The sequence below is a fragment of the Raphanus sativus genome, chromosome 6 (genome assembly GCF_000801105.2).
Source record: "Raphanus sativus cultivar WK10039 chromosome 6, ASM80110v3, whole genome shotgun sequence".
Lineage (NCBI taxonomy): Eukaryota > Viridiplantae > Streptophyta > Magnoliopsida > Brassicales > Brassicaceae > Raphanus > Raphanus sativus.
Window position 1 is genome coordinate 35,498,828 of NC_079516.1, and position 25,974 is coordinate 35,524,801.

The 25,974-nt window shown below is 35.2% G+C and overlaps 3 protein-coding genes, 1 long non-coding RNA gene and 1 pseudogene across 6 annotated transcripts; 4 read left to right on the forward strand and 1 right to left on the reverse strand.

The window, feature by feature from the left end:
• Positions 1-1,545: 1,545 nt before the first annotated feature.
• LOC108809742 (uncharacterized) lies at positions 1,546-2,941 on the reverse strand. Its single transcript, XR_001942891.2, has 3 exons — positions 2,494-2,941; positions 2,210-2,314; positions 1,546-1,809 (listed from the first exon to the last, which is right to left on the reverse strand). It is a non-coding gene; the product is annotated as an uncharacterized LOC108809742 (long non-coding RNA).
• Positions 2,899-4,385, forward strand: LOC108809740 (glutaredoxin-C5, chloroplastic-like; annotated as a pseudogene).
• A 6,037-nt stretch (positions 4,386-10,422) lies between these two features.
• On the forward strand, positions 10,423-15,052 carry LOC108809284 (uncharacterized). Its single transcript, XM_018581428.2, has 10 exons — positions 10,423-11,088; positions 12,116-12,753; positions 12,845-12,964; positions 13,044-13,220; positions 13,300-13,488; positions 13,571-13,744; positions 13,826-14,005; positions 14,083-14,256; positions 14,332-14,508; positions 14,597-15,052. The coding sequence occupies exons 1-10, from the start codon at positions 10,440-10,442 to the stop codon at positions 14,876-14,878; spliced, it is 2,760 nt and encodes a 919-aa protein (XP_018436930.2). The 5' UTR covers positions 10,423-10,439; the 3' UTR covers positions 14,879-15,052.
• Positions 15,053-15,368: 316 nt separating this feature from the next.
• On the forward strand, positions 15,369-17,076 carry LOC108808326 (uncharacterized). Its single transcript, XM_056987321.1, has 7 exons — positions 15,369-15,488; positions 15,567-15,713; positions 15,835-16,026; positions 16,107-16,213; positions 16,300-16,351; positions 16,817-16,880; positions 16,994-17,076. The coding sequence occupies exons 1-7, from the start codon at positions 15,369-15,371 to the stop codon at positions 17,074-17,076; spliced, it is 765 nt and encodes a 254-aa protein (XP_056843301.1).
• Positions 17,077-19,449: 2,373 nt separating this feature from the next.
• Positions 19,450-24,228, forward strand: LOC108811812 (uncharacterized). 3 transcript variants are annotated; one of them, XM_018583906.2, is made up of 12 exons: positions 19,450-20,147; positions 20,811-21,473; positions 21,559-21,729; positions 21,806-21,985; positions 22,062-22,211; positions 22,290-22,475; positions 22,559-22,744; positions 22,824-22,997; positions 23,078-23,245; positions 23,314-23,406; positions 23,484-23,663; positions 23,757-24,228. In XM_018583906.2, the coding sequence occupies exons 1-12, from the start codon at positions 19,509-19,511 to the stop codon at positions 24,054-24,056; spliced, it is 3,090 nt and encodes a 1,029-aa protein (XP_018439408.1). In that variant the 5' UTR covers positions 19,450-19,508; the 3' UTR covers positions 24,057-24,228. The 3 variants fall into 3 exon arrangements, with proteins under 3 accessions (XP_018439408.1, XP_018439409.1, XP_056844717.1); XM_018583907.2 differs by having other exon boundaries at positions 23,323-23,406; XM_056988737.1 differs by lacking the exon at positions 23,757-24,228 and having other exon boundaries at positions 23,348-23,406; positions 23,484-23,620.
• The last annotated feature ends 1,746 nt before the right edge of the window (positions 24,229-25,974 follow it).

The following is a 25,974-nucleotide window of genomic DNA, read 5'->3' on the forward strand; positions in this document are numbered from 1 at the left end:
TTTTTCCTAATGATAATAAACGGTAAGAAACACAAACTTAACCGGTGATAATTACTGAACGTTTTTGGTGGTGTAGCAAAACTCCAAATATTTGTACAAAATAACCGCTAATAGCCCAATAGCGTTTTTAATAGTTAAAGTTTCGGTTATATTTTTTCTTGGCTCAAATTTCAAGCTGAGAAATATCATAGTAACAAAAAAAGAAGAGTTTGTAATAATATTTTAATGATTGAAATAAAGACAGCCAGGTAGTTTCTAGAGGGATACTCACCCACACATTCTTGTCATTATAACATACCGTATTATTAGCCCTTTATCAAAAAAAAAAAAACATACTGTATTATTTTATTTATGATTTAGGAAGTTTTATATTTCGTTTAACATGATTCATTAGTTTATGAGCAGTTATGCGAAATTAGGCCACGAGTGACAACGTACTTGTGGTAATGTCGGTGAGAACTTTAGTTGTATGCCCGGCTGCAATCCCTTTTAATAGTTCTTCCTGTCGTCTAGTTTCGTTTCCACTATTCATTTTCCAAATTCAAAATTTTAAATAATTTTCATGTGTCCATTTACCATATAATATACAAAATACCATATAATAATAATAGTAAACATTTTATTTTACTTTCGCTATAAAATTATCTGAGTCTTTGCTGGAAATTGGAATGGTGGAAAGTAAATTGGGTAAGAATGAAATAATCCATGATTTATGATCTGTAGCATGTGCCAAAACCCAAAAGGTATTTGCTTTAACTACTGTTGAATTCTTCTTCCAATGTATAATACGAAGCGTGATCAGTAATATTACGGGTCCCATTTTTGAAACACATAGGTCATAGATTCAGCTTATTTAGATACTTTTAAGGGAATTATAGTTTTCTAAAATAAATTACTTAAGACTTGCTGCTTAATTTAGATGAAAGTTAGGCTTGAGGTTTAAACAATTGACCAAACAACAACCAGAAAAGTTAGGCTGTTGACTTTTAATGTTTTTAAAAAATTTGAGAGATCACTAGTCTTCAATTGAATAGTTTCAAAACGGATGAATGTGATAAAAATGTCAAAAGAGACATTAAACTTACAAAGTAAGGTAAACAATACTATGATTAATAATGACCAGTTTTTGAAACATGACTATCATCATACTGCCTAAACGACCCTGGGAAATAATTGACAGTATTATAAAGGGGTCACAGTTGCTGAAATATTGGTTCATATGGTACTTACAACATATTTGGGCTCATATGGAGACAATAATGCCCAATCATGTTTTTAAGATATTCAGAAGTTGAATACAAACCTTTTAGTCGGCCTTAAATTGATGAAAGACCTAAGAGCAGCTGCAATGGGGGATGAAGAGAAATCCTTAGCTCTTAATCCTAGGGAATCAACAATATAAAAATAATATAAACACTTAGTTACCTAAGAGCATGTTTATTGGTAAAACCCTTAAGTGTTGCTTAAGTGGACTTTAATGAATTTTTAACTATTAAAATTGAGATAAGCAACTTTGTTAAGGGACACTTAATTATAGTGGTTTAATGGTGGTTACTTAATTAAGGTTCTTAACAATGGGAGATTGGAAAGGTAAAAAACTACAAGTATGGAGAGATTGGAGAACACAATTTATATGTGTGTTTCTGATGCAAAAAAAAAAAAAAACAAAACCATTTGTATACAACACAAGCGTGACTTTCATGATACAAGACAAGCACTGTCCTTGTCTGCCTCCGACTCCGGTGACCTCTCTCGTGTACTCTCTCAGCTTTCAGTCTCATGTTCTTGTAGTCTCATGTTCTTGTATGCCTGCATTACAAGATCAATATAAACACTTAGCATAACAGGAACATTTACATAATAACAGGAACAAGAAACAGAACAACACTTAGACATTTTAGCAATAACAGGAACATTTAACAGAACAACACTTGGACATTTTAACAATAACAGGAACAAGAAACAGAACTACATTTTAGCAATAACAGGAACAAGATCAATTTAAACTACAAAATTTTAGGACATAACAGGAACAAGACAAGGCTTATGAACATCAGAAAAAGGTATAACTCACTTTGAAATCAATCATACGCAGCAAAGAACTCTAGAGGTTTTGGATATTTACTAGGATCAAAGCTTGGTTCTTTTTGAGGCTATTCACTGCAACAAGAATATTTATAGGCTTTGACCAAGAACAAAACGACCTTACCTTGTGACCGAAAAGTAGATCATGATTTTCAAGCTGCGAGTTATGCCCGTCACCGTTCAATCACTTCCGTGCTGCAATACTTCTTCATTGTCTCAGAGCATCTCCCTGGCTCATTTATGGGAAACTAATTAGAAAAAATCAACAATCGCACGGCCTCGTTGGAACTTGAAGGCAAAGAAACATAGAAAGCAAAAGAGATAGCTTGAAGTTAGAAACAACTTGAAGGAGAAGGGACTTGTAGAAAGGGGATTTAATTAAAACAACGCCGTAACTAAAACAACAACCTTTGATGGAACTTCTTCTTTGCTTTCTTCTCCCTGATTGGATTCAAACTTGTTTCCATCCTCTTTCTGATAGTTGTCTCCTCAAAAACTCCGATCTCACTTCCACCGAGAGGGAGAGAATCCATTGAAATCGCCTTTCGCTTTCGAGAGAAAACGAACGAAAGAGAGAACGAACAAAAATTCACGAAACCTCGACACCGCTCCTCTCCTCTCCTCTGTAATATCGCGACACGTGGCTCGTAAGGGACGCCCCTTCGGTGTCGTAATTAAGCTACGCCCCTTGCTTTAATCTCATTTTTTCTTTATTTTTAAACCCCAATTATGCTAAGCAATCCTCTTAGGGGACCCCAATAAACATGCTCTAAGGATTGATCCTTAGATAAGGAGTTTTAGGATCAAATCCTTATGGACGTGGCAGCTTGGCATTGGATGGGGAGATTGGAGTTGGGTTCGCCGGCATTCAACCCTTTGAAATTTGCATCTTCGTCTTCTCTAGATTCGATTCCTTCTTCTCCTTCTTCTTCTTATTCGTTGTTTCCGGCAAGCATCGGCATCAGAAACTCCGTCGGATCTCCTTTCAAGAGATGTCTAAAGCAGTCGTGTTCTTCTGTTCGAGCCATGTCTTCTTCTTCTTCGGCTGCTTCTTCTCTTCTTCTTCCGGATCGAGAATGGAGGAGAGCGTGAGGAAAACAGTTACTGAGAACACAAAACTTGGTGCTCGTTAATAGTCAGTTGGGCTTAAAGACTCAAGATAAAGCCCACGATGAAGATAATACTGCTAAGCCCAATCACCATCATTCAACGGTCATCTCCTCAGCTCTCAGTAAACGTCAAAGTGGTCCAAGGTGTACGGAGAAACCAGCTTGCAAGATAGCGACATACAATCGCTTTGGATGCTTTACTCAATGCGGTGTCGTGTGATGAAAACCCTAGAAGTAGGTTGTGTCTTGTATATAAAAGGAGATGACATTGTATCAAGTTTCTTAAGTTGAATATTAATGAAAGTCTAAAAGTGTTCATCTTCACTACTCTGTTTTCTCTGTTCTTTACTCGTATGTTTTTGCTCTTCTTCTTCAGATCTTCAATTTTTTTTTTAAACATATTGTTCGTTGATGATTGGTTGGTGTTGGGTGTGTGTGTGTGTTGTAGATACTGTACTGAAGTGAAGACATTGTTCAAGAGACTTGGAGTTCAGCCACTGGTGATTGAATTGGATGAACTTGGTACGTTGTCAGATTTTCTTGATTAATCCAAGTGATTATGATGATTAGACTTGTCGTTTATGTCAAGGGTTTAGATAGAGGATGAAAGAATGCCTTTTTTAAAGTTTATAGAACTTTGAAGTTTCCATTAGTATTGCGTTTTTATTACCTTTGGAGTTGGTTTCATCTTTCTGTTTCCATTAGTATACACTTTGTTGAAAGTCTTGTTTTAATCTTTCTGTTTTGTCTGTGTTATACTATGATTTTGTTTCTAGAATTATATTATTTTCTTTTAGTAATCGTGTCTCTGTTTGAAAACAGTTGATTGAAAATGCAATTATCAAATGATTTATTTGATGTTCTTATTACCTCTTGAATGAATCTCTGGCTCATTTTGCAGGTCCACAAGGGCCACAACTGCAGAAGGTACTGGAAAGACTTACTGGCCAACACACTGTTCCTAGAAAACCTCAGGAGAATTTTACAACCTTTGTTCCTTGTATCGCCCTCAAAATAATTGATGAATATATGTTTGACTTGTGTTGCTTGTTTTGCAGTATGAGTTATCTGAGGTGTGTGTTTTAGTGTTCTATATCAACAAAAGCATGTTAGATCAAACTTCCCTCCTCTTTGACTCTTTATTTTTTTTTCTTAAGGATTCAAAATAGGAAAACGCCATTGGACTTTCTATTTTGATCATAGTCCTTAACTATTTTTTTTTTTTAAATTAGTTTAATAATCTTAAGGACTCCAATGGTGGTACACCATTGGAGATGCTCTAATAACAAGATCAGTACAGAAATGTTTTGGAATCTCAGTCTCCACCATTTAATCTTGTAAAAGATAAATCCAATTTATCCCATCCAAATTTATTGATAAGATTAAACAAAATAAGAACTATGTGTAAACGATTGCACGCATGGTAGTAGTGATTGTAGACTCAAATTCGCGGCCATAAAAAATAGGCACAAGAGAAGATATATCCATTTTGAACCAGTGTTGTTTGTTTTGTCATACATTTAAGACCATATGGATGGACATCTGTATCATGACCCTTTTCATTTATAAACTAGCTTTTGATCCTAGTTTTAAAACTCTTGATCCGCATTTTAAGAAAATTGTTCTATTTGATTTTCAAATAGTATTTTACGTAGACTTGTAGTTGAACCGATATATCTCATGACCTATGTATAATCCAGCTCAAATTTAATAAAATAATTTTATTATAAATTCTAGAAAACCAGGTAAAATCCAAAATTCTACTATATATTACCTACAATCCGATGTCGAAGGATCCTTTGAAAACCCCAAAAATGTAATAATATTGTAATGTCTTCACTTACCAATTCTCTATTAATTTTCTATGTTACATACATCAATGTTTGAATGTACTATGTAAATAATAGCAAATAACATAGTATGAAATATGGAATAGACCCTCACGTAATAGCCATTGTAAATGTTTACTATCATATAACGGCCATACATTATAATTAAATTAATATTTGCATCATTTTATTTATCCAAAATAGGACCGTGGATGTTTCGTACAACCAACACATAGTTTGTGATTACAAATATTATATATGACTTACTATCTACATTAGATCATATGTTGCTTGGAACTACATTTACTTTGATACTATTCTATATATTAAACGTGGAATGGAACATAATCTTTTTCATTATTCTTCACCGCAAGACGGTATACTATCACCTTCTTCAGCGTCTCAATTCATGATTGTAGCTATGGTTTCTATTTTCAACTAGGGTTTGGGTTTGCATCTGAGCTAACCATTACGTATTTTTCTTGCATCATTGACATTTCAGCTCTATCGAAATAATGCTGATGCTCTTCCACTTGGAATAGACATTTGTAATGATACTATTTTATCTACTATATTTTATATGGAAACTCATACAATCAGTATAGAATCGCTATATTCAACTCGCCGTTACGTTAGCATAGTTTCTCGTACACTTACAGCTAGGCATGGGCGTTCAGGTACCTGTTGGCGTTCGGATCGTGTTTTTCAGATTTTCGGGTTTTTTGGTTTACGCCTCTAGGTCCCATACTAAAATTTTATTAGTACGGATCGGGTTTGGATAATAACACTTCGGGTTCGATTCAAAATTGTATTGCTTCCTAAAACCCATAAAATAACCATATATCGTTCGGATTCGGGTTATATCGGTTCGGTTCGGATATAACCAAAAAAAAAAACAAAAACTTAAGACAAAACATAAATAAAAACATCTAAATTAAATAAAAATTAATTTCTCACACATAAAATTGATAAAATAATAATAAAATATTAGATCAAGCATGAAAACAAACATCATTTGTAAACAATATACATTACCTTATGGATAGTAGACTTGTTATTTCAATGAGCAAATTATAAAGTATCTATTTATAACTAATTGTGTATTTAAAAGCATTTATAAAAATTTTAATATTTATTGTACTATATCATTTACCATAAATATTGAATTTAATAATTGAAATATTTTTTTATATTTAAAAATATTTATATTAACTATTAGTTTCGGATTTTTCGGGTTATTCGTTCGGGTACGGTTAATAACACTTCGGATTCGGATATTTTTTATACCACCCTACAAGACCCGCTCAGATATTTTTACATTTCGGGTCGGATAACGGGTCGGGTTTTTCGGTTCGGATTTCAGGGTTCCGGATTTTATACCAAGACCTACTTACAGTTGTTATCCACTCATATCGATGCATACCCATTTTCTCATGTGTTGAAGAATTGTGTCACGCGCTCCCTAAGTTACGTGAGTGTTACCATACGACACAAAACCACCTTGTTGTTTGCTTTATAATATGGAACCGGCAAACGCTTGCGTTAAGAGATATAACCGGATGGAAGGAAGCCAAAAAACCTAACAATGAATTATGTCAAAATTAGTTTCTGAATTTGACACTGAAAAATGGTTATCTCGCCAATAAGCACAATAAAATATCCATATTCTATTCTATTATACAATATGCATTACTCTAAAGCTTGCGCGGTTTCAATTATCAGGCAATATGGTATCAGGAGTGGCTTTAAGATATTACGATAATTTGGGCATTGAGTAAAGTTGAAAACACTTCACGAGCACATCTGCACATGTACTGCTCTAGGGCCTCAAGTCCCGGTCAGTACCACTTTCTCTTTTGTGACATTCAAATGAGGGTTTTGGTTCTGTGACAGATCATCTGACTCATCTAGTTTTAACAGAACATGTAACATGAGCAAGAAGAAACGACAGTTGATGCAGAAAGCTATGAAGGTCCGTTCTTGTTGATCCTGACTTATAAGTTATACCTATGGGGACTATCTGAGTTCTTTTTGTATATCATAAGATGGTCTTTCTTGACTAAAATCAGCTCTTGCTGAAGCTGTTTATGAATACGGTAAAGGAAACAACAGAAAAGCTCTAGAACTGCTCGGTCCTAACTTTGAAGCTGCTGACTATGAGGTAACACATGTTCTTGAATTAATAGTTTGTATGTTATTTGTCAAATCATTACTCTAAGGTAATGATTTTTTATTTTACTTTTTTTGATCAAAATGATTTTATCTCGTTCGTGCGTTAAATTAGGTGATTGGGCATCAGATCTACAGTTAGATGTTTATAATTAATGAAATCTGGTGCAAATTGCAATTACTCACCGGTCAATCTTCCACTGGTAAACTCCCCAAAACACTATTCTTTAACGTGGGTTTTTGGTTACTCAGCTTGAACACTGAACTTGCAGCGATCAAAGTACTGGAGAGGAGGATAAAGCAGAGAGATGGTGCTCCTTTCTTGTGGCGTTTGCTGCTATACATTTTATGTCTATGTGGTGAGATAGATGCATCTGTGTTTATACAGTTTATGAATCGTTGATGCTATGTGACAGGAGAAGAGTTACCTCATGGAAGGCAATGCAGAAGCTGTTGTAACTAAATGTGAGAAAGCCAATGTGTTGGAATCTTATACAGTTTATGAATCGTTTGCTGCTATACATTTTATGTATATGTGGTGAGATAGATGCATCTGTGTTTATACAGTTTATGAATTTTTTTTTTTTTTTTTTTAACTTCTCAAAGCTCTTAAATCTAGTAAGGGTCAGAGAGAGAAGAGAGAGAAGAGAGAGAAGTGAGATCTGAGCGAACCCGTCAACGGCCGCGCGTCCGAGCGCGTGTCGGCGACGGTGGTTTTATTTTCTGTTTGTTTGTGTAGCTAGCTGGTTTTCTCTCCTTTCCGACCGGTGATCCTAACCGATATACTGGCGGATCTGGGTTAGGGTTTGGCTCCGGTGACGGTGGCTACTCGCCTCTCTCTGGTTTCGCGGTGAGGATAAGGATGACGGGTCGCGGCTTCAGGTGATGGTTCAGTTCAGTTTGTGCGAGTTCCGGGATGGAGAGGCTCCAATAGCTCTCCAGTCGCCGTCAAGGTTCTGGGGGTAGAGGCGTCTTAAGCTCTGCACCGCCGGCAAGTCCCTGGAAGGTAGAGGCTTTCTCGGCTCCATCGTTGTCGGGTTCTGGGGCCCTATAATTTTAGGGTTTTTTTCCTTTTGTTTTTATGGTCTCGGGTTGGTTGTGGTGTTTGATCTGTAGTCGGAGATGTGTTGAGGTTCTCTGATGGTATTTGGTGAGGGTTTCATCGTTTCTACAAAGGGCTTTGAAATGAGTACGGTTGAGTTTCCAGTCAGGTCTGTGAAAGCTCTCCGTGGAAAGTGTAGACGGCGAAGATGGATGTTATGGTGATGGAGCCGGTGTGTGCGGCGTCTTCTCCGGCAAGTTTCCTCAGATCGGATCTCGTTGAGAAGATTGATCGACGCGTGTGTAGCGTGATGAGGATGGAGACACGTGTGGGGTTCGCGTCTTGGTGAGCCGTGTGGGTTCTCGAGTGGGTTTGTAGTTGGGCTTTAAAGCCTTTTTGTTTGTTTGACCCTTTTATTGGGTTTGAGCTTTAAGGCTCTACTTATGTATTTTGGTTACTGGGCTTGGACCCTTTTATTAATATAATTAGACGATCAAAAAAAAAGGTAATGATTTTTTATTTTATTTTTTTTTGATCAAAATGATTTTATCTCGTTCGTGCGTTAAATTAGGTGATTGGGCATCAGATCTACAGTTAGATGTTTATAATTAATGAAATCTGGTGCAAATTGCTATTACTCACCGGTCAATCTTCCACTTGTAAACTCCCCAAAACACTATTCTTTAACGTGGGTTTTTGGTTACTCAGCTTGAACACTGAACTTGCAGCGATCACAGTACTGGAGAGGAGGATAAAGCAGAGAGATGGTGCTCCTTTCTTGTGGCGTTTGCTGCTATACATTTTATGTCTATGTGGTGAGATAGATGCATCTGTGTTTATACAGTTTATGAATCGTTGATGCTATGTGACAGGAGAAGAGTTACCTCATGGAAGGCAATGCAGAAGCTGTTGTAACTAAATGTGAGAAAGCCAATGTGTTGGAATCTTCATATTTCAAGTTTGCTTGATTACACCATAAAAACAGCACTGTCTTGTTATTCTTTAAACATGCTTTTGCGCTTTGTTGAATATAGTTATGGTCGATGTAAATGCTGACCTTGAACTTTCTATGTAAATTTGCGCTTTGACCAATAATATTTTTTCTTTTGCTAAAATTTGGTGCAAAAAATGAAAAGAAAATTTGACCAATAATATTAATAGACGTTTTCATAAGATCATAATGTAGTGCTTCCATGATCTTCTTTCCTGCATGAAGCATCACCTAGCCATACAACTTCCAGATGTCTACTAGTTTTGTAATTAATATACAAAAAGTCATGTTAAGAATTGTTAGTTATTACCTGCATGATGCATCACCCTATTAACATTTGAAGTTTCATGAGTTTTAAGTAAGACAAATATTGTTTCGTGACTATTTATTTGAAAGCCTGACAAGCCAACCATTGTATTAAATAAAATAAAAACTCAAGTTAGGATATGCTGACAAAAAATTGAAATATTAAAAGAAATACTATCTTGACTTTTTGTCTTAATAGAAGAGAGACTTGGCATAGCCCAGGCGCAGTTACATGTACCTCCTCATGATCGTCTCTCATCATCCATTGTTCTCTCTATTGGTTAAACTATATAATATATATGAACATTCTTTTTCACGACATTCTAATATGAACGCTATAATGACTTTATAATATTAAAAATATAGTGTAACTAATAATATTTTATAACGTATTTTATTGTAGATTGAACTGTTTTTAATTTATATAATTTGATAGTACTTTTTATAAAAAAAAGTTATTTTTATATTTTGTTTTCATTTAAAACATCGTATATTTCAAAACTGAAAAATATATCATTTATTCAATTATGTTCGGGAGCCACAATTAAAATAGTTAACTAGCTGCACTTATCTTTCAAAAATGCTGCATAATCATGATGGATCAAACAAGTTTAGATTTTCATTCTTAATTTATATGGTCTGGACTTACATTTCTTTACTGTCTGATCATTCCTTCCAACGTTCACACCTTGATTAATACTTAACATTAGTCTTTTCTGTAAAATTTCTAAATAAATGCAAACTGAATAATACCTCCGAATATTAACTCACAATAGTTCCCTTTTAGCCAGGTCTTTTATGTCCCATTTAAATCAGTAATCTATATAATCAACCGTAAAGCCTTCCTCATCCTCCTCAGAGTCATATCTCTCATTCCTTCACCAAAAAAAAACTCTCTTTCAAAAGAAATGGAGTTATTCACCAATGGCAACACCGTTAAGTTACGGAGCCATCTTGATAAGTTTATAGTCGCAGAGAACGACCAAAAACACATCCGTCAAAGCCGTAAAGGAGGATATACACGGCTATCGGTTTGGACAGTGGAGACTGTCGTCGGTAAACCGAACCTGATCAGATTAAAAAGCTGCCACGGTACGTACTTAACGGCGAGCAGTAAACCATTACTGTTAGGTATGAACGGTGAGAAAGTGACTCAAATGCAGTCGTCTAACAACCCTATGGATATGCAAACGCACTGGGAACCGGAGGGAGATGGGGTTTCCGTGAAGCTGAAATCTTGGTGCGGCAAATGGATGAGAGCTAACGGTGGGTCGCCGCCGTGGAGAAACTCCGTTACTCACGATGAGCCTCATACGTCGAGAACCAAGAACTGGTTGCTTTGGGATGTTATTGCCGTTGATGGTCTTGATCTTGGAAACATGTCTGATGGATATGAGAGCTCTCTTTCTTCTCCGGTTTCCCCAAGTCTCTCCCGTTTGGGTTTCTGGTCAGCTCCAGGGTCGCCCGTTTCTGCCGTCAAGTCAAAGAAGAGTTTAGGTCGGTTCACTTCGTTTGGTTTACATTCAATGTCTCCGAGATGGTCCCCAAAACTTGTAAGTTTGACTCTCTTTAACTATCGTAAGCTCATTTTGTATTGTGCTCTGATTGATTTTGTTGTTGCTTAAATTAAGTATAACAAAGAGTTGTTATTGTTGGCTGAACTTACACAAGTTGTACATCTAAAAAATTGGTTGGCATGCATCAGATGGAAAAAGATGAGGGATTAAGTTAAAAAAAAAAAACATTCGCTTAAATCCTCTTTTTGCAGTCAATACTTTTATGGCATAGTGGCATTATAAGGAACAAAAGGCCGGCCATGTTTTTTTTTTTTGCAGCTTAGGTCGGCCATGTAGTTGTGCTTTACATTTTGTTAAACACTATTCATATCATAATACCAACTGTTGATAGTTAGTTTTAACATATAAACTGCATGAATAAACATCGAGAGAACCACAATAAATTTGTAAAAAATAACATGATGCTTATTGGGAAACTCCACTAGCATTGAGGAAATTTTTGAGTGGGCTCACAATTTTTTTTAAAAACGTAAAGAAAGAGAAGAGAATCAGAACCTTACAATTTATTGGTTGTTATTAGAATAATCATCTCACTAACTCCCAATATTTAGCTTAGTTGAGAATCGGAACCTTACATTATGAATGATTCTTTGTCAACAAAGAAAAAACATTATGAGTGATTGTCTGATTGACGGTATTTTTAACTGAAAACAGTTGGAATAAAGTTTCATATTGTATAACAAAATGTATTTTCTACTCAGATTTAACTCCAACAATTAAACATAATAAAACATTAAATTTATATTCTTCGGAAGTAAAAGAATTATTACAACAGAAACCTTGATTTGGTGTTAAAAACATGTTAAAATAGACATAATACGCGAATAGAAAGTGGTAAATCCAATCAGCAAAGTCTGACTTTTCCAGATTACTTGCGTCACTAACCAGTAACCACAGTCCTTTGTTAGTTTGTTGTGTTCGTACCTATTGTAACTTTTTATTACATAAATGCTACATCTCATTTTCATTTACTTTTAAACAGAGCATGACTATCTTCAAGCAAAAAGAGAAGAAGTGGAGCTTCGACGAAAAGGAAACGGTATCAGCGATGGAGACTTTTCAGAACGCAAAAGCTATTAGAATACGTAGCAGCCACAACAAGTTTCTAGCGGCGGCTGACGACGAAGAAACAGTGATTCAGAAAAAAAAGGGATCAACCAAAAACGCTCAGTGGACCGTCGAACCGGTTCGAGATTCCGATCATGTCATCCGTCTTAAAAGCTGTTACGGCAAATACTTAACCGCTTTGAACGAGCGGTTCTTACTCGGAGCTAAGGGGAAGAAAGTGATTCAGTTAATGCCGTTTCAACTGGATTCATCTGTTGAGTGGGAGCCGGTGAGAGAAGGGTCTAAAATATTACTCAGGACGAGATACGGTAACTACCTCCGAGCTAACACTGGACCTCCTCCGTTGAGAAAATCCGTCACGCACAATAAACGTCATTCGGCTACTCAGGAGTCGATCTCGTGGGAGGTTGATGTCGTCGAGATCTTGAAGAATCCTCTATTCATGGAGGAGGTGGAGTTTACTCCGTCACCAAAGAAACAGCGGAATCCACCGCCACATAGGAAGCCGTCGAAATCTCCATTGTCAGTTTCACATTCGAAGACTCCATCTTTTCTCTCAGGCATATCTGATACATATGTGAGTATCTTTTTTGTTCGGTGTAATTACTTGAACACCTTTTTATAGCTAGAATTTATGTTATAACAATTTTTTTTAATATTTTGACTAGCCCGATGAGTCTCCATTAAAATCGGATGGTATGGAGTCTACTCCATCCTCAAAGAAGATACCGCCTTCAATGCTGCATAGGAGGCAGTCTTCGAATCCGTTTTCTCTTTCAGATTCAGATGTGAGTACTTTTTTTTTGTAATTGAGAAAACATTTTTATAATTAAATTTATTACTATAACATGTTTTTATTTTGATTAGTGTGATGAGTCTCCGTCGAAACTGGATGAACGAACCATCAGTTATCATTTTAATCATCCACTCAAGGCGGAAATGAAGTCTACTCCGTCTTCAAAGAAAACATTACATTACACGAAGCTGTCGAATTCTCCTCATTTGAAGAGTTCTTCTTCTTTTTCAGACATATCAAATTCAAATGTGAGTACTTTTTTTTTAATTAACAAAAGACCCTTTTAGAACTAAAGTTACTATTATAACAAATTTTTATTTTGACTAGTTTGATGAGTCTCCATCGAAACTAGATGAGCAAACCATTGGTTATCATATTAATCAACCATTCAAGGCGGAGATGAAGTCTGCTCCGTCTCCGAAGAAGATAATGCATGTATCACCGCATAGGAAGCCATTGAGTTCTCCTCATTCGAAGACTCCATCTTCTCTTTTTGACAAATCGTCAGAGTCAGAAGTGAGTAACGTACTTTTTTATATTTAATAAAACACTTTTTAAAAAAAATCTAAAATACTACTATCATTTTTTTTTTGATAAGTCTGATGATTCTCCATCAAAATCGGATGAGCAAACTACCAATTACCGTATTAATCATCGATTCAAGACGAAAATAAAGTCTAGTCTGTCTTCAAAGAAAATGATGCATCGGAAGCCGTCAAATCCCCCTCACTCCAAGGCCCCATCTTCTCATTCAGACATATCAAATTCAAATGTGAGTATTTTTGGTAATTAACAAAACACCCATTTAAAATTAAAATTATTACTACTATAATAAATTTTTACTTTTTACTAGTCTGACAAGTCTCTATCGAAATCGGATGAGATTGGTTATTATGTTAATCATCCATTCAAGACGGAGATGAAGTCTATTTCATCTTCGAAGAAAACGATGCATCTGTTGCCGCATAGGAAGCCGTCAAATTATCATCATTCGAAGACTTCGTCGTATTTTTTTGATAGATCAGATTTAGATGTGAGTATTTTTTTTTGTAATTTAACAAAACAGTTTATAAATCTAAAATTACTAATACAAATATTTATTTTGATCAGTCTGATGAGTTTCCATCAAAATCGGATGAGCAAACCGTCGACAATCATCCATTCAAGGCGGAGGTGAAGTTTACTTTGTCTTCAAAGAAGACGCTGCATCCCCCACCTCATAAGAAGCCGTTGAATCCTTATCTGAAGAGTCCATCTTTTCTTTTAGACATATCAGATTCAGAAGTAAGTTTTTTTTTTTTAACTTACAGAAAGAGAATTTAAAATTAATATTACTGCTACAACTTTTATTTTGACTAGTGTGATCAGTCTCAATCGAAGTTGGATGGGCAGACTATCAATTATCATAAAGGATCTCCGTTCAAAGCAGAGATGAAGTCGAAGAAGAAGCTGCATCCCCCGCCACATAGGAATTTTTCATTGCCAGTTTCACATTCTAGCACTCCGTATTCTCTTTCGGACATATCAGATACAGAGGTGAGTACTTTTCTTTTGTGTAATTACCGAAAGATCTTTGTAAAACTAAAATTATTGTCGTAGTAATGTTTATTTTTATTTTGAATAGTATGTTGAATCTCCACTGCAACCGGATGGACGAACAATCTATTATCGTATCGCTGATGAAAGACACGTGCAAGAAAAATCAACTGGTGGATATGTTTTCTCGTTTAAAGGAACCACCGTTGCAGAGCTGACTCAAATGCTACGAGAAGAAACATGCTTGGAAGATGTTGTGGTGTGCACTCGCAGTCCCTTAAATGGCAAGTTACTTCCCCTTCGTTTGCAGCTTCCTCCTAACAACGAAACACTGCATGTCGTTCTAGTACCCTCCAATGGTAGCCTCTAGAGAGACGTGAGTCAATCAATTTTTAACTTTAAGCTCTCATATGGAGTTACTGAATGTTTGACTTGTTTATTTGTTCGTTAAATTCATCATTGGCAAATGAGTGACTGGCCTTTTATGTGGTGAAGTGTTTGGTGAGGCATATGATATGAACCTTATAAGAAGTTAATAAGATAATATATAAGAGTTGGTACAGAACTCATGGTCACGGAGATAAAAGTCGGCGTTGCTCTTAAGCATTAATCAATCTTAGTACGAGAAAAAGTTCAAATACATTTTTGGGGATATAGTACAAGTAGTTAAATCAACAAAAAAAACACTTTGAAAACGTACAACTTGGGGATATAGTACAAGTTACTTATAGTTTTTTTGGCAACAAAAAAAAATTGGTGCCAAAAAACAAAGTACAAGTTGTTAAATCATCTAAAATTGTCACTAAACCACTATACTATGAAAACGAGTTTAATCTTGTTAAAACAAGTCATCTGTGAGCATGAATGGCCTCGTTCACTATGAAAAAGTTTCCCAAAGATTTTCTATCTTGGAAGAGAGTAGAGATTCTGTGTCTCTACATATGGGCCGACCTGATCTCCCTTTGCCTCTTTTCGAGAAGGTCTTTCAAATGTTGATCAAAATGGCAGGTACTTCATGATTCAATCATTATCTTTTGTCTACTTCACTTGGTTATTAGATTCTACCGGAGAATCAAGAACAAGACTATGTTTTTGGTATGCTTGCATTCCCCTTGTTGGACCTTGGACATTTAGCTGAAGCTGAGAAGGCTGCTAGGAAAGGAAATGAGATCAACAAAACGACTTTTGGGCGCATCAGTGCGAGAGTTTCAAACATTTTTTTTTTACTTGGTAGTACGAAAGCTTTTCATTTGTGTGTGTTTGGGCAGTTGTGTCATGTTCTTCAAACTGAATGTCGCTTCAACGAAGCAGTATACTTCATGAAAGGATGCTCAGCTTCATGGCATTGTTGCTCTTCCTTCAGACAAATCAGAAACATCTTCTGGAAACATTATTAAAGACACCCAAACATTTGCAACGTTTCAACTAGGTATTCACATCAACTGGTGGCATGTCACTGTCTGTTACTTGGTAGGAGGTTATCTCATAAGTGAAGTACAAGAAATATATGATAATCAAGTGAGTAATGTCTATCTTTGCCTTGCATTTTATACATTTATTTGCACTTCTTCTAAAGTTTGCGCGATTTCAATGTTCAGGCAATGTGGTACCAAGAGTGGCTTTTTGACATTACAACAATTTGGTTGTTGAGTAAAGTTGGAAACATTTCACGAGCACATGTACTGCTCGAAGGTCTCAAGTCCCGGTTAGTACTACTTTCTCTTTTCTGACATTTTGTTCAATGAGAGTTTTGTTTCTTGACTTATCATCTGACTCATCTAATTATAACAGAACATGTAATATGAGCAAGAAGATACAAAAGTTGATGGGGAAAGCGATTCAGGTCCGTTCTTGTTACTTATGCGTTATAACTATTGGGATTATTTGAGTTTTTAAATATATCATAAGATAGTCGTTCTTAGTTTACATCAGCTTGCTTAAGCTTTTTATGAATATGGAAAAGGAAATTACAAAAAAAGCTATAGAACTGCTATGTCCAAACTTTGACGCTGCTGACTATAAAGTAACGCATGATCTTGGATTGATAAGATATTTATAATTTGTCAAATCACTACTTATCGAACCTAATACATTGATGGTTTGGCCTTTTTCTTTTGCTCGAAATAGGTGATTGGGGCATCAGATCTACAATTAGATGTTTTTGATGAAATCTGGTACAAATTACTATTACTCCCAAATACACTATTCTTTAGGTTGGTTCTTCTTTTACTCGGCTAATTAGCTAACTCTGCACTTTTTTTTTTTTTTTTTTTTTGCTAACTCTGCATCTTGAACGCTGAATTTGCAGCAGTCAAGTACTATAGAGGAGCATAAAACAGAGAGATGGTGCTCCTTTCTTGTGGCGTTTGCTGGTATTCTTTTAAGTCACTTTATATGCGCATAACTGTTTATTCTCGATGGAGGGATAGATGCACCTTTTTATATAGTTTATGAAAAGTTGACGTTATGTCACTTATGTGGCAAGAGAAGAGGTACATCAACGCAATATATACAGGAGCTGTTGTAGCTACATGTGAGAAAACGAAGGTGTTGGAATCTTCATATTAAAGTTTGCTTGATTACACACACAAAAAAAAACAGCACCATCTACTTATCCCTTAGAAATGATTTTTACGCCCTGCTGAATATAGTTTGGATCGTTTATGGGCAATGTAAAAGCTGCGCCTGAACATTTTTCTGTAAACTTTCCACTTGAATATACAGACATTTTAGTAAAGATCATATTGTAAAAGCTTACATGATCTTTTCCAGCATGATGCATCACCTAATTAAAAAATTTCCAGATGTCTAATACTGTAGTTCTGCAATTAATATACAAAAAATAATGTTATGACTTGTTAGCTATTACATGCATGATGCATCACCCTAGTGATGGTTGGGGTTTCATGTTTTTAGGTAAAAGCAATATTTGGTGAAGCGTCGACCACAAAAAGTAATATTAAAAACAAAAGTCAAATGTTGACATTTTATACTTGTCGCTAAACCAAGTCATAGGCTATGCGCAATTACATGTACCTCCTCATGATCTTCATTTTCCATCGTTCTTTTTCAAACGACCATTTTTCACAAATTATTAACGTGAACATTAAAGTAGCTTATCTCCATGTCATAGGCCACCCGCAGTTACATTACTTACATGTACCTCTTCTTTTTTTTTTTGTCATCTCTTAATATATATTGATCTTTGGAAACGTTCAAAGAACCATTACAAATGCTATCCAATAACAACCCCGATAGCCATTTTTGAAAAAAAAAAAAACCCCCCGATAGCCATACTAGGCTTTGACTTCCACAACAACCAAGCCACCAATAAGCAATATTTAGTTATTTTTGAATATATTCATATATATTATATATATGTATTAGTCTTCAAAATATTGGTTTTTAAAATATTACTGGTTGCATAAACTAACACAGCTCAAAAGCAATCAATACTTTTATAACGCTCTGATTGTTCATGGCTAATAAGCTTCTCACACCCACTTACTTGTATGTGGATCCCATACTGTACTACGGATGATGCATTAACTTTTTGGAAGTTCGAAAGTGTCGTTTACTAATCTTGCAATCATAAATTTTCCCGTGCTTTAGTTTCACTCACACGATATCGCTAATCACTTCATAATAGATCACTCATCTTTTCTCTACTCAAGATCAAGCATGTTTAACTCTAAAAATATTTTTGTATTCATAATGGAAAATGTAAATTTGCTGACATAGGTAACAAATCAATTATTTTAAATTTTTCGACATATATCACAAATTGGAATGTTACAACATTATTTTGTTTCTACTTTTTTCAAAAAAAATCAAATTATAGATAATTTCATAATATATATATATATATATATATGTGTGTAAAAATATAAGAAAATAAAATTAAAATAAATATATTAAAATTTAATTTTATCTTTACCTATGTAGAATTAAAATATTTTGGGATGCAATTAAATATAGCCAAAAATGATTAACTGATCTAGTCATAATTATAATATCCAAAATTAAACATATAGTTAGGCCTCAGACTTATTATCCGAGATTTGGATTTGATCCGAGATTCGATCCGAGATTCGCTCCAAAAATCTGGATATCTGTAGGGGCTGAATCCGAATATGATTAGTAAAATGTTGGATCCTTCAAAACCAGATCCGTAATTTTTATTGATAAATATTTCAAAATTGTAATATAAATAACTAATTTTATTTATTAGAGTATCATTTTTATAATAGTATATATAAATTTTGTAATATTATACATAGAAATAATTTAAAACATTATATGCATTTTTATTTTTAAATTATTGTTGATATATATATATATATATATTATTTTCTATTTATTTTAACAATCCAAATTCGGATCCAAATATCTGCCAGATATTATAATTTTCAGAAAGATATCCGACACCTAGATATCCAAGAACTACGATCCAGATAAAAATAGTAAAATTATGATAAAAATAGTAAAATTATGGATCCGTCGGATCAGGATCCGGATCTGGTTACCTTAAAATTCCCCAGAGTACTCAATCTGTCCCGAACCTACGTATAGTAAAGAAAATAAGACAGTATTATCTAACAAATTTAGACAATTATTACAATTTAATTATTTTGTGAATACCTAAGAATCACCTTGTTTTATACTCCTAATATAAACAATATTGGTCTAGATTGAAAACCAACATTTTTAGTTTAGAAATAATATTTAGAGCTATTATGAATGGTCAATGAAACTATTGCAAGTTAATATTTTGACGTATTAATCAGTTTACGATTAGTCGTTTAGTTTCATTTGAGAAGTTTCTCAATAATTACACACTGAATAATGCCTCCGAATATTAATTTACAATAGTTTCCTCTCAGCCAGGCTATATAACCAACCTTGAAGCCGTCCTCATCGTCATCTCTCTCCTTCCTTGACAGAACCAAAACAGAACTCTCTGTTTCGATTTCGTTTCTCTTCTTCAAAGCTCAAAAGAAATGGAGTTGTTCTCCAAAGGCAAGGCCGTTAAGTTACTGAGCCATCATAATATGTTTTTACTCGCGGACGAGGACCAAAAAACAATCCGGCAAAGCCGTAACAGATATTCACGGCTAGCCATTTGGACGGTTGAGACGGTCGTTGGTATGCCGAAGCTGATCAGGTTAAGAAGCTGCCACGGCACGTACTTAACGGCTAGCAGTAAACCGTTCCTATTAGGTATGACTGGCGAGAAAGTGACTCAAACGCAGTCGTCTAACAACCCTATGGATTGCCAAACACAGTGGGAACCGGAGGGATATGGGGTTTCGGTGAAGCTGAAATCATGGTGCGGCAAATGGATGAGGGCTAACGGGGGAACGCCGCCGTGGAGAAAGTCAGTTACTCACGAGCAGCCTCCTACGTCGAAGACCAAGAACTGGTTGCTCTGGTATGTTATTACCGTTGATGGTTTTGATCTTGACAACATGTCTGATGGATATAAGAGCTCTCTTTCTTCTCCACTTTCCCCACATCTCCCCGGTTTGGGCTTCTGGTCAGCGCCTGGGTCACCCGTTTCCGGCAGACCAAAGAAGAGTTTAGGTCGGTTCGCTTCTTTGGGTTTACGTTCAACGTCTCCGAGATGGTCCCCAAAACTTGTAAGTTTGATTGTCTTTAACTATCAAAAGTTCAGTTTACTTGTGCTAGCTTTGATTGATTCTCTTTGTTGCTTAATTAAGTGCAATGTTCTATACATAGTCTAAGCGGCGTTTAGGTAAAACGACTTTTCTAGACAGAAGTTATACACACCTAAAGGCAGATTAAGAAAGAAAAAAGACTATAAGTTCTCTTTTTGGCCAACAATAAAACATATACTGATATACATAATGGCTTTATATAAATAAAACTATTGCCAACAAACACAATACCTGTGTAGAATCGGTGGAGTATATGGGTCTCAAATAGGGGAGTCCCACACTCATGAATTTTCATTCTTGCGGGCAAAGAGTTTAGACATATATTCTCTAATATTCTTTGAAATCATCTTTTGCAGTCCATACTTCAATGGCATAGTCACATTATTAGGATGAAAAAGGCCGGCCATGTTTTTTTTTGAGACTTAGGTCAGCCATGTAGTCATGCTTCACATTTTGTTAGAAACTATTCATTAGAGAATACAACTCTTTAACTCATATTGTGCTGATGTGGAAATTAAAACGTGGTAAATACAATCAGTAAAGTCTAACTTTTTCAAATTCATTGCATCAACTGACCACAATAACTTTTTCTTACATATTTTCCCATTCGTTTACTGTTCATAGAACATGAGTATCTTCAAACAAAAGGAGAAGATGTGTAGCTTCAACGAAAAGGAAACAGTATCGGCAGTGGAGTTTTTTCGGAAAGCAAAAGCTGTTCGAATGCGAAGCATCCACGACAAGTATCTAACAGCTAATGAAAACGAAGAAACGGTGTCTCAAGGTAAAAACAGATCAATAGAAAACACTCAATGGACCGTCGAACCGGTTAGCCATTCCTATCATGTCATCCGTCTTAAAAGCTGTTATGGCAAATACTTAACCGCTTCTAACGAGCGGTTCTTGCTTGGAGCTACGGGGAAGAAAGTGATGCAGTTAAAGCCGAGTCGACTTGATTCGTCTGTTGAGTGGGAACCAGTGAGAGAAGGGTCTAAAATCTTGCTCAAGACGAGTTATGGTAACTACCTCCGAGCTAACGATGGACCTCCTCCACGGAGAAAATCTGTCACACATGATAATCCTCATTCAGCTACTCTGGAGTCGATCTTGTGGGAGGTTGATGTAGTTGAGATCTTGATTAATCCTCAACTAATGGAAGAGATGGAGTTTACTCCATCACCAAGGACGTCACTGTCTCCACCACCGCATAGGAAACCGTCAAATTTCCGGCTGTCAGTTTCACATTCCATGACTCCGTCTTCTTTTTCATACATATCTAATTCAGAAGTGAGTACTTTTTTCTTTCATTTAATCACCAAACCACCTTTTTATAATAAAAGTTATTGCTGTAACAAATTGTTATTTAAACTAGTCTGATGAGTCTCCATCGAAAGTGGATGAGCGAATTGTCGATCATCATATTAATCCTCCGTTCGAAGTGGAGATGAATTTTACTCCGTTATCAAAGAAGACACTTCCTTCGAGGCCAAATAGAAAGCCATCTTGGAATCCATTTTCTCTTTCAGATAAATCAGATTCAGATGTGAGTACTTTATCTATAATTAACATTTTCAGAATTAAATTTTTCATTATATATAACAAAATTTTCATTTGACTAGTCTGATGAGTCTCCAACAAAATCGAATGAGTTAACAAACAATTACCACATTAATCATCCATTCAATGCGAAGATGAAGTCTACTTCTACAAAGACACTTTATCCGTCGCCGCATGGGAAGCCGTCGAATTCTTTACATTTAAAGACTCTATCTTCCCTATTAGACATATCAGAATCAGATGTGAGTACTTTTTTTGTCATTACCAAAACACGGTTTAATAATTAAATTACCGTCACAACAATTTTTTTTTGATTAGTCTGAGTCTCCATCGAAACCGGATGGGCAAACCGAGATGAAGTTTATTCCATCATCGAAGAAGATGCTCCACCTGACACCACATAAAAAGCCACTGAGTTCTATGCATCCGAAGACCTCGTCTTCTGTTTCAGACAAATCAGATTCAGATGTGAGTATCTTCTTTTAACTATCACAACAATTTTTTAAAATTAAAATTACCGCTGCAACAAATTTTAATTTTGATCAGTGTGATGAGTCTCCATCAAAACTAAATGGGCGAGCTACCAATTATCATATTAATTCTCCGTTCAAGGCGGCAATGATGTCTACTCTATCACCGAAGAAGACGTTGTATCCACCACCACAAAGGAAGCTGTCGAATTCTCCAGATTTGAAGACTCCATCTTCTCTTTCAGACATATCATATTTAAATGTGAGTACTTTTAATAATTAACAAAACACCTTTTTAAAATTAAAATTAAAATAACTATTATAACAAAATTTATTTTTAACTAGTTTGATGAGTCTCCACCGAAACCGGACGAGCAAACCATCGATTATCATATAAATAAACCATCCAAGGAAGAGATGAAATCTACTTCATCTTCGAAGAAAATGATGCATATGTCGCCACATAGGAAGCCATCAAATTCTTCTCATTCGAAGACTCCGTCTTTTCTTTTTGACAGATCAGAGTCAGATGTAAGTACTTTTTCTTTTAATTAGCAAAACACCTTTTAAATATAAAATTACTACTATAACAAATTTTTATTTTAAGCAGTCTGATGAGTCTCCATCGAAGTCGAATGAGAGAACCATCGTTTATCATATCAATCCTTCATTCAAGACGAAAATGAAGTCTACTCCATCTTTAAACAAAATGTTACATCCACCTCCTCACTCTTCTCCTCATTCGAAGACTCCGTCTTCTATTTCAGACATATCAGATTCAAATGTGAGTATCCTTTTTTGTAGTTCACAAAAAATGCTTTTAAAATTAAAATTATTACAATAACAAATTTTTATTTTGACTAGTCTGATGAGTCTCCAGATGAGATAGGTTATCATATTAATCATTCATTTAAGTTTGAGATGAAATCTACTTCATCTTCGAAGAAGATGATGCATTTGTCACCGCATAAGAAGCCATCTGATCCCCCACATTCGAAGACGTCTTCTTTTTTTGACAAATCAGATTCAGATGTAAGTATATTTTTGTTATTAACAAAACTCTTTATAAATCTAATATTACCGTAGTAACAAATTTATAGTTTGATCAGTCTGATGAGTCTCCATCGAAATCAGACGGACGAACCATCGATTATCATACTAATCCACCTTTCAAGGGGGCGATGAACTCAGAGGTGATTACCTTTTATTTTTGTAATTACCAAAACACCATTCTAAAATTACCACCATAACAAATTTCTATTTTGACTAGTCTGATGAGTCTATATCAAAATTGGATGTGCAAACTGTCGATTATCATACAAATCATCCATATAATGTGGCGATGGAGTCTATTATTATGTCGTCAAAGAAAATGCTGCATCCGCTGCTGCATAAAAAGTTGTCGCCAGTTTGGACTTCATGTTCTCTTTCAGACAAATCTGATGCAAATGTAAGTGTTTTTTCTTTCGTGTAATTACCAAAATATTTTTGCAAAGTTAAAAATACTGTTGTAATAATATTTTTTTTATTTTATATTTCCTAGTCTGTTGAATCTCCATTGAAGCCAAATGGGCGAACAATCTATTATAGTATCGCTGATCAAAAACACATGGAAGACAAATCAAGTGTTGGATATTTTCTTACGTTTAGAGGAAATAGTGTGGCAGAGCTGACTCAGACGCTACGAGAAGAAACACGCTTGGAAGATGTTGTGGTGTGCACTCGTAACCCCTTAAGTGGCAATCTGACTCCTCTTCGTTTGCAACTTCCTCCTAACAATGGAATACTCCATCTCGTTTTAATACCCTCCAAAGGTAGCCTCTACGAGAGACGTGAGAATTAATGTTAACTTAAAGCTCTCGTATATAGAGTTACTGAAACTTTGGCTTGTTTGTTTTTGTTAAAATTCACCATTGGCAAATTAGTGACAGGTTTTTTGTGTGGTGAAGTGTTCGATGAATCATATGATACGAACCTTATACGAAATTAATAAGATAATAAGAGTTGGTAGTCGGTATATGACTCATGGTCACTGACATAAAAAAAAGTCTTCTTTGCGCTTGAGCAATAATCAATCTTAGTAAGAGATAAAAACGTAATAAGATTTTGATAATCATAACAACTTGAATATAGTTTTGGGGATAATATCATATATTACAAGTTGTTTAATCATCTGAAACTGTTATTAAATAACTATGAAAACGATATTTTGACACTGAATCCATTCAAATCAAAGGTAAATGTTGACCTTACAAGATTGAATCAAAAGAACAGAAATGACATGCAACGATCATCACAAGATGACATAATGAGCTTCCACTGAAACACAAGGAAAAGAAAATATCAAAACGCCTGAAGAACAAGAGTGTATCAGTGCCTAGTCATGAAATGAGCTCGTCATGTTTGAGCTTCATCGTGCATAATCGTCACTATAAGATGAATTTAATCTTGCGAAAAGTTAAAATATTCCGCGAAGTCATCTAAGAGCATAAATGGCTTCATTCGCTATGCATAGCTGTAAAGTCTATGTGTAATGTGTGTGCAAAATTTTCAGCGCATCTCTCTAAGATGCACATTGGAATGACCCATTTAAGATCTGTTGAAAAATGGTTTCATTTGTCCAGGTACTACATACATGTTCCAAGAGTAGTTTGATAGTACAGTTGAAAGCTAGAGAAGCATTTCAAAATTACATTCACACACAAAAATGAACAACCGCTCAGAAATATTAAAACAGTACTTCAAAAATATATTCGACAACGTTTAATCATGAAACCAATAACTACAAGGTGAACATAACACTCTTGACATTTAGAAGAAGACTGTTACCATCAATTAGGTTGAGACTTATTATCCGATATCTAATCCGGATCCTTCTAAAAATTTGGATATCCGAAAGAACCAAATCCGGATCTAGATAGTAAAATGTTAGATCCGCTAAAACCGGTTTCCAATTCGGATATTTTGATTTTATAGTCTGGATATCCATATCTATAATTTTATTAATAATTATTTCAAAATAGTAATATCTATATATAAAACTAATTTTAGTTATTATATTTTCATTTATATAATAGTATATATAAATTTTGTAATATTATTACATAGAAATAATTAACAACACTGTATACATTTTGTATTTAAATGATCTGTTTGCAGGAATGGTTTCCAGAGGTAGGACTTTCTACGCAACAATTTTGATGAGCAAACAACAGTTCACTGGAGAAGAAGAAATAGGAGACTCGAGCACATAAGGCTCAAATTCATGCTGCTGTCTCTGTAGCTGTGGATGCATCTGTTACTGCTATCGCAGGAGCAACCGCTGTGTCTTCGAGCTTCTGGAAGGATGAGCAATTGTTAAAACAGAAGTGGAGGTTGCCACGATTGGAGTTAAGAGAGAGCATTGGCCTTCCGAAGAAAAGATTCATAGTCTAGGAGAAACCTTCAAGATTGCAGACAACGAGAAGAGCGGGTGAGTAACTTATAAGAAACTCAAAAAGCATTGTCGAAAGATTTGATACCAATCTTGACAACTTAGACATCATTGACATGCCACAATGCTTGGATCCCTAGCTGTTGTAGATCTGATTTTTAATTTATCCCATCAAAAGTTCTGATTTGTGTTTTACCCTCTCTCTAATGATCAAAAACATTTTAATACAATCTGCTTTGATCAATGGGTTCTACTTTCACCATCTTTCTCAGGTGTTTTGATGATTTAAGTTTTTTGTTAAAACTATTGTCTCTTCTTCTGCATTCAG